Source organism: Struthio camelus, chromosome 21 (genome assembly GCF_040807025.1).
Source record: "Struthio camelus isolate bStrCam1 chromosome 21, bStrCam1.hap1, whole genome shotgun sequence".
Lineage (NCBI taxonomy): Eukaryota > Metazoa > Chordata > Aves > Struthioniformes > Struthionidae > Struthio > Struthio camelus.
The window spans coordinates 9,114,434-9,122,602 of NC_090962.1; the positions used below are offsets into that span (position 1 = coordinate 9,114,434).

The 8,169-nt window shown below is 65.9% G+C and overlaps 1 protein-coding gene across 1 annotated transcript; it reads left to right on the forward strand.

Annotated features, from left to right (window-relative positions):
• The first annotated feature begins 1,831 nt into the window (after positions 1–1,831).
• On the forward strand, positions 1,832–7,824 carry SH2D5 (SH2 domain containing 5). The gene is made up of 11 exons (XM_068916356.1): positions 1,832–1,981; positions 2,836–2,916; positions 3,372–3,524; positions 3,612–3,692; positions 3,781–3,855; positions 5,283–5,429; positions 5,514–5,723; positions 6,307–6,463; positions 6,543–6,648; positions 6,733–6,892; positions 7,624–7,824. The coding sequence occupies exons 3-11, from the start codon at positions 3,435–3,437 to the stop codon at positions 7,822–7,824; spliced, it is 1,227 nt and encodes a 408-aa protein (XP_068772457.1). The 5' UTR covers positions 1,832–1,981; positions 2,836–2,916; positions 3,372–3,434.
• The last annotated feature ends 345 nt before the right edge of the window (positions 7,825–8,169 follow it).

Here is an 8,169-nt window from a genome sequence, read left to right on the forward strand (position 1 = left end):
GAGACCCTCTAGAAATAAAAGGCAACATGGAGGAAGTAGCCTTGTTCAATTTAATCTTTCAATCGCGATCCTTGTGTGCTACCTGTAACAGCTCAGGGCTGAAGAAATTCCTATGCAAGTGCCCCAAATTGCTCACTGCCCTGTAACAAGGTGGGAGAGGATGTAAACAGCAGGTTAACGCAAATCACAGCTGATAGGAACCTGGGAAAGCGAAAGCACCAAAGACTGATCTGCAGGGATGTAAAGCAATTAGAAACATTAGTAAGTGGCAAAGGGAGTGGGAGGGGGCGTGCTACAAGGGCCGGGAGACAAACGGCCAAAGAAGTAGGACTGCGGTGGGAGGCAGAAAGGAGAGATGCGGTGATACAGCTGCAGCAGCCTGGTGGAGCGGGGCAGCAGCCGTGTGTTGGAGGCCTGTGCCGGCTTTCGCACTAAAAGCGAGCTGAATTTGAGTAGTTGCGTCTCTCTCGGCTACGGGACGGGACATCGGAGGGGATGAGGAGTGTCCTTCCAGCCGCCAGGAATTGCAGCCAGCAGCCTTGCATGACCTCCCCTTTGCGATCGCTTTCCTGCACTAACAGCCCAATTAAAACGGCTGCTCCAGATGACACCAATTCTTTGCACTTTAGCATTGCTTAGAATTAGAGCAAAGCCCTTAAAAAAAAAAAGGGGGGGGGGGCTGGCTTATTTTTAAAGCCGTACTCGGTATTTAATGCAGAAGTAAACATAAACCTTGCTTTTAGATTATGAATGTCATGGTGAAGTGCAGCTCTTGCTCCAACCTAGCGAGACTTGAAGCTGGCCTGAGTGGTTTGCAGCAGTCGGCACTTGTCATAAAACGCATAAAGCCTTTTGGTACTTGTTATGAAACTCTGAGGTTTGTTTAAAAGCATGTGCGCGTCCGTTTTCCTCATGTCTCGTATGTAAAAAGTGCAAAAAAAAAAAAAAAAAGTGGCTTTGACTCTCCCGGGGGAGTAACGCAGAGGTGGTGCTAGAAGGAGCCGCTTTGTTCCCCCTGTGTTCAACTGGTCATCCCCCAGGGCTTTTTGATTGCGGCTTTAATTGTTAATTAGGCCATTCCTGCACGCTGGGAAGTTGAGCCAAAAGAGCGGCGGTTCCCGTTGCGTTTCCTTAGCTTCAGATGCTGGAGAGGGACCGACCGGCACCCGCTCGGAGACGGCGAGTTCCCGGGAACAGCCGGGAGCGAGCTGCGCGCAGGCTCCGTGGGCTGCGCAGCTCCGGCGGTGGCTGCTGGCCAGAAGGCAGAAAACAGGAATTAATGAGCAACGTCCTCCCCATGGGGATAGGCACGGGTGCCGCGTTCGGGGCTCAGCCAGTCCCCTGGCGCGCGGGTCCCGCGGAGGAGTCGGGGCAGGTTCAGGGCGGCTTTTCCCGCAGCGCTGCCTTTCGGGCCGCGTCCTGCCATTTCATCGTGCCGGGAACCGGTTTGCCACCCGTTCTCGGATCGCCCTTTACCAATCTCCTCCTCCAGCAAAGTCGGAGTTTTATTTCTTGAGGGCCATCTGCCCCCTTTTTCGCGGTTAAACGCTGTCGAGCTTCTAACTCTTCTGGCGACAGCCTTTTTGGGTCTCTCTCCCAGCAGCCGGCGCTGGTGGCATCCCTGATTTTGCCCCGTCGCTGGCGCTCGCCGTGCCTCGAACGAAGGCGTTTTGGCCCCGGGAGCTGCTGGCCCGCGAGAAAGCGCTGGTCGCTGGCATCCGGGTAGGTCGGTGGCCGGCAAAACCGTGCCTCGTCGTGCTGGGGGCCGTTCGGAAATTGGGGTGAACCGAGCCCGACCGGCAAGGCAGGGGGTGGAGAGTGTGCGACCACGTGTCTGCTGGGGGGGAGAGATGCCTGGGAATTGCTTCTCTGCCGGGCACGCTGGAAATATTGGTTGCAGCTGCGTTTTCCCAAAAGCCGGAGCAAGCGTTTCTGCGGCGAGCAGGCACCGCCACTTCCAAGGAAAGGAGCAGACGAGCAGGTAAATTGCAGTGATTCATCGTGGGCAGGTCGGAGGCAGCAAACGAGACTTTCCTGCCTGCCCCAGGCCCGCCGCGGGCTCCGGCTTGCCTCAGCCTGCTGCGACGCGGGGAAGAGCATCCCCGGCCGCGGCGGTGGCGCAGGGAGGAAAACGACCGGCCGGGGGGGGATTTGCCTGCCGCGCTCCGTCGGGATCTCGGTGGGAGCCCTCCGGCATCAGGGTTGGTGGTGGGGGGGAACCTGGCTGCCCCCCTCCCCGAAAAAAACCCACTGGGGTCAGCGTCTCTCCCTGGGGGTCCATTGACAAATTGAGCGTGGGAAAAAGGGGGCGTGGCCTGGGGGCTGCCCGCCTGCGGATTGGCTGGGGGGGCGAAGCCCCCTGGGTGATGCTGTAAAGGGGGGGGCAGCGCTGAGGCTGCAAAGGGGAGGGGGGAGCACCCTAGGGACCCCTCACCCTTTTAGGGACCCCCTCCACCCCCGGTGCATTTTTTTTTTCATCCCTGCAGGGTTTTGGTGCATTTTGTCCGGGGGAAGGGTCGGAGTGTGGCTGGGGCGGCCGGGGGGGCGGGGGGACCTTCAAACCCCTCCAGCTGTGGCCTGAGGTGCTGCTGCAGCAAGTGCAATGAGTTGCACGGGTCTCAGCCCAGCCAGGGGCTGCAGCATCCCCTCGGGGTGCTGCAAACAGGCCCGCTCCATCCCTCAGCGGAGAGGGGCTGGCTGCTCTCGCCCGAAAAGTTCCCCCCCCCAGCCAAGCTGCTGCCCCCTCGCTGGGGTCTAGGCCAGGCAGGGGGCCGTGTCGCCTCCAAAAGATGAGGTGCCTCCTCCCAGCGGGATGTTTTCTCTTACGCTCGCCAGTGCCTGCTTTATCTCCGGCCGGCGTTAAGCGGCCCCTCGGGAGCTTGGGCTGTGTGCGGCCGGGCAAGGGGCTGTGCAGAGGTGAGGCAGGCAGAGAAGCTGGATGGGGGTGCCGGGATGGGGACCCCCCCCATCTCTCCTGGGGCTAGGATGTGGGGGCCCTTGCATCTTGCTTGGAGTTGGGACACAGAGACCACCCATGTCTTGCGGGGGGTTGGGACGTAGGGACCCCTAAATCTCACGTGGGGCCAGGACACGGGGACCCCTTGCATCTCCCTCAGCCCTAGCATGTCCCCTTGTGCATTGCATGGGACAGGACACGGGGACCCCTTGTGCGTTGTGTGGGGCCGGGACACAGGGACCCCTCGCACCTGGCATGGGGCTGGGACCCGGGGACCCCCCCCCCGCATCCCTCACCCCCGTGCCGCCCCCATCCCCGCAGCCAGCGGGGGCACCCAGGGCCGGCCGGTGGGGGGCAGTGGCTGGGGGGTGCTGCCGCCGGGGGCTGCCGGCCTGGCGCGCGTCCCTCCCAGCAGGGCTGGCACCCGCTGCCTCTCCACGCTGACCGGCGCGGCCGTGGCCGGCCCGGGGGCATCGCCATGAAGAAGAAAGTGGGCAACAGGAGGGCGCCGGAGGCAGCGATGCAGCAGCCACAGCCGCGTAGCCGGCCGGTGGCCAAAGCGGCCGAGGTGAGAACCTGGCGGGATTTGCAAGCCCGGTGGCGCTGGCGGCGGCGCGACGTCCTGGCTGACGCCGGCTGGACTTTGCCTCGCCAGTACGTGGGCTCCTTCGCCGCCGACGAGCTGGACGTGCAGCGGGATGCGGAGCTGCTCGAGCAGCAGCTGCAGGTGCTGAAGGTGAGGGCGGCAGCGGGGGTGGCAGCGGGGCCGGCAGGGACCCCCCGGCACCCCGCGCCTGGCCCAGCGCCGCCTCTCCGCCGGCCAGGACTGTGCGAGGAGGAGAGCCGTCGTCCTCAAGTTCAGCCTGCAGGGCCTCAAGATCTACAGCAGCGACGGCGAGGTGGGCGGCCCCCCGCGGCACTGGGAAGGGGTCCGGGGGCACGAGCCACCAGGCAGCAGGACAGCCCGGCTGGTGCTTTGCTCCTGAGACTCCCAGCGTGGGCGCTGCGGTCTGGGTCGGTCGGTGCCCCAGGCCCTGGGGGAGCGTTGCAGGGACGGTGCCGGCATTGCACGTGCGATCAGTGCCGGCATTGCACATGGGGTTGGTGCTGGCATTGCACGTGGGATCATTGCTGGCATTGCACGCGGAGTCAGCGCTGGCATTGCACACGGGGTTGGTGCTGGCATTGCACGCGGGGTCAGTGCTGGCATTGCACGCGGAGTCGGTGCCGGCATTGCTTGTGGGGTCAGTGCCTGCATTGCACGCGGGGTCGGGGCTGGCATTGCACGCGGGATCAGTGCTGGCATTGCTTGTGGGGTCAGTGCCGGCATTGCTTGTGGGGTCAGTGCCGGCATTGCTTGTGGGGTTGGTGCCGGCATTGCACGCGGGGTCGGTGCTGGCATTGCTTGTGGGGTCAGTGCTGGCATTGCATGTGGAATCAGTGCTGGCATTGCATGCGGGGTTGGTGCCGGCATTGCATGTGTGATCAGTGCCGGCATTGCACATGGGATTGTTGCTGGCATTGCATGCAGGGTCGGTGCCGGCCTTGCAGGGTCAGTGCTGGCATTGCATGCACAGTTATTGCTGGCTTTGTAGGGTTGGTGCTGGCAACGGACGCTGGGTCGGTGCTGGTATTGCAGGGTCGGTGCCGGCACTGCAGGGCCGGTGCTGACATTGCAGGGCTGGTGCCAGCATTGCATGCAGGGTGGGTGCCGGCATTGCAGGGTCACTGGCAGCATTGCACACAAGGGCTAGTGCCGGCATTGCAAATCAGTGCTGGCAGTGCATGCATGGTCGGTGCTGGCATTGCAGGGCTTGTGCCGGCATCGCGCACAGTGTCAGTGTCAGCATTGCATATGCATGGTTGGTGCTGGCATTGCGGGGTGGGTGCCGATGTGGTATTGCAGGGCTGGTGCTGGCAACACATGCAGGGTCAGTGCTGACATTGCACACAAGGGCCACTGCCAGCATTGCAGAGACAGTATTGGCATTGCATGCAGGGTCAGTGCTGGCATTGCAGGGTCAGTGCCGGCATTGCACGCAAGAGCCAAAGCCGGCATTGCAAATCATTGCTGGCAGTGCATGCATGGTTGGTGCCGGTGTTGCAGGGCCGGAGCCAGCATTGCAAATCAGTGCTGGCAGTGCATGCATGGTTGGTGCCGGCGTTGCAGGGTCATTGGTGCTGGCATTGCAGGGCAAGCGGCGGCATTGCATGCAGGGCCAGTGTCAACATCGCAGGGCCGGTGGTGGCAAGGCGTTGGGGGGTCAGCGCCTGCGTTGCCCGTGGGGGCGGCGCGGCTGACACGAGCCCCCCCCCGGCCCCGCAGACGCTGCTGATGGCGCACGCCCTCCGGCGCATCCTCTACAGCACGTGGCGCCCCGCCGACTGCCAGTTCGCCTTTGTGGCCCGCAACCCCCGCAGCCCGGCCACCAAACTCTTCTGCCACCTCTTCGTGGGCCGCCAGCCCGGCGAGGTGGGCACGGCCGCCCCCCTCCCCGGTGCCCACCCTGCTCCCTCCAGCTCTTTGCATGTGCATTTTTTTTTTCTTGCTCCCCAGGTGCAAACCCTCCACCTCCTGCTGTGCCGCTGCTTCCAGCTGGGCTACCTGGTGGCGCACCCCGAGGCGCAGGCCGGCGGCGAGGAGACGCGGCCGGCCCCGGGTGCCGGGGTGCTGCGGGCGCCGCTGCACCCGGCCGAGGCGTCGCCCACCGTCAAGGCGCTCGTCTCCTTCCGCCGTCTGCTCGCCCCCTCCGGCCTGGCCTGCCGGGTGGGTGCGCGGCCGGCATTTTGGGGAGAGGGGATGCTGTGCGGGGGCAAATGTGCAGAGGTTCCCGTGTGCACTGGAGCACGGTTTCATGGGTGCGATGGTGCGCTGGTTCCTGGGTGCACGGCTGCAATGGTGTGTAGGTTTGTGGGTGTACCGGTGCAATGGTGCACAGGATCCTGGGTGCACAGGTGCATTGGTGCAGAAGTTCGTGGGTGCATGGGTGCACAGATTCATGGGTGCACAAGTACAATTGGTGCACAGGTGCAATGGGTGCAGGCATTCATTGGTGCACTGGTCCCTGGGAGCACTGGCATACAGCACTGTGGATGCACGGGTGCACTGGCGCACATGTTCACGGCTGCACGGGTGCAATGGTGCACAGGTTCATGGGTGCAACGGCACACAAGTTTGTGGGTGCACGGGTGCAATGGCCCACAGGTTTGTGGGTGCATCGGTGCACGTGCTCATGGGTGCAGTGGTGCATAGCTGCAACGGCTGCACGCATGCATCGGCGCACTGGGTCCCGGGGGCCGACGGTGCTGCGCGCCGTGGGTGCACGGGCGCAACGGCGCACGCTTTGCAGGAGAGGCGGCCGGAGGCGGAGGGCAGGGACAGCGCTCGCCCCGGCAACCCCTACTGCTCGCCCGTGCTGGTGCGCAAGAAAGCCATCCGCAGCAAGGTGCTGCGCTCGGGCGCCTACCGCGACTGCGCCGCTGAGGGCCAGCCGCCCCGCGACGCCGGTGAGTGCCCATGGGCGCGGGGAAACTGAGGCACGGGGGGGGCGGTGGCGGGGCGCCGACCGGCCCTTGCTCGTCACAGCACCCGGGGGCTGCGAGAGCAAAGGTGCCCGCGGCAGCCCGGCCTTCCTCCCTGAGAGCGAGAGCGGCCTCCCCGAGAGCGTCTGGGCCTTCACCGGCATCGCCAGGTGAGTGCGGCCCCCCCCCCCCCGCGGCGTTCCCCCCCAACCCTCGCCCACCGCCTCCCCCCCTCACCCTGGCCTCGTCCCCAGGGACAGCGGTGTCGCCCTGCTGCGGAGGGACGTCCCCGGCGCCTTCCTGCTGCGCGCCGAGCCCGGCCTGGCCAACCGCTGGTGCCTGTGGGTGCGGGTGCCCTGCGGCGTCATCCCCTACTACGTCTTCAAAACCCACCAGGGAAGGTACTGCGTGGAGGTAAGGGCGGTGGTGCATGGGGGCAATAGTGTATGGGTGCATGGGTGCGCGCATGCACGGGGTGCAGAGGTGCACGGATGAACGGCTGCATTGGTGCACAGGTTCGTGCGTGCTTGGGTGCATTGGTGCAGGGGGGTGCAACGGTGCACGGATGAATGGGTGCCACAGGCTCAGGGGTGGATTGGTGCATGGGTGCCTGGCTGCACAGGTGCGTTGGCACACCGGTTCGTGGGTGCAACGGTGCACGGATGAATGGGTGCATTGGTGCACGGGTGCACAGCTTCATGGGTGCACGGGTGCATTGGCGCACCAGTTCATGGGCGCACCGGTGCACAGGTTCCTGGGCGCAGGGGTGCATCAGCGCACAGGTGAACAGGCGCACGGTGCACGGACACATGGTCTGGGGGGTGTGCCCGGGTGCCTCAGCGCACAGGCGCATCGGGGCACGGGCTCAGCGACGCACGGGTGCACGGGCAATGATGCGAGGCGGGGGGGGGGGAATGGGGAGAGGGGTGCGCACGCTCCTGGGCGCGTGGGTGCCCGGGTGCATCCGTGCAGAGGCGCTTCGATGCACCGGCGCACAGGGGTAGGGTGGGCACACCGCTGCAGGGACGCACGGGGTCTGCGGGCGCACGAGTGCCTCGCTGCACGGGCTCTTCCTCCCGCCCCGTCACCCCCAGAGTCGGGGCCGGGGGGGGGGCTCACGGCTGCTCCCCCCCCCCCCCCGGCAGCGCTCCAACGCCGAGTTCGCCAGCGTGGCAGCGCTGCTGGCCCACTACTCCGCGGCGCCCGGCGGCTGCTTCTTCTGCCGCCTGCGGCCCGGGCGTCGCAACCACTGCTACGAGGAGCGGGACCCGACGGGCGCCGGCACCCGAGGGGAGGCGCCCCGGCCCCCCGCCGCCCCCGCCGGCGGCCAGCACGAGCGGGGCTAGAGCCGGCGCCGCTCCGGCGGCCTCCCCCGGGCTCGACACCGCCGCCGCGGGCGCGCTGCGGGCTGTACGCGCCGCCGCGGCTAATAAAGAGGAGCCGGCTGTGGCGTCCGGGCGTGCAACGAGTGCGTGCGCGCGCGCGCGCCCCCGGCCTCGTGCATCCGCACGGGTGCACGTACGCAGCGGCGCGCACGCTCATGCGCTCGTGCCTTTTACGCGCGCGTGCGCTCCCGCGCCCGGGCAGTCACGCTCGCCCGTGCGCGCGGGCTCGCACACGCCGGCGCGCTCCCGCGCGCACGCCCAGGCCCCTGGGCTCCCGTGCCCCGACGCGCTCGCCGACCCCCGCGT

Bases quoted from the DNA above. Each gene is read 5' to 3' on its own strand.
- SH2D5 (XM_068916356.1), top strand. From the start codon at position 3,435: ATGAAGAAGAAAGTGGGCAACAGGAGGGCGCCGGAGGCAGCGATGCAG. The intron at 3,525-3,611 runs GTGAGAACCTGG...TTGCCTCGCCAG, and splicing joins CGGTGGCCAAAGCGGCCGAG to TACGTGGGCTCCTTCGCCGC. The intron at 6,893-7,623 runs GTAAGGGCGGTG...CCCCCCCGGCAG, and splicing joins AGGGAAGGTACTGCGTGGAG to CGCTCCAACGCCGAGTTCGC.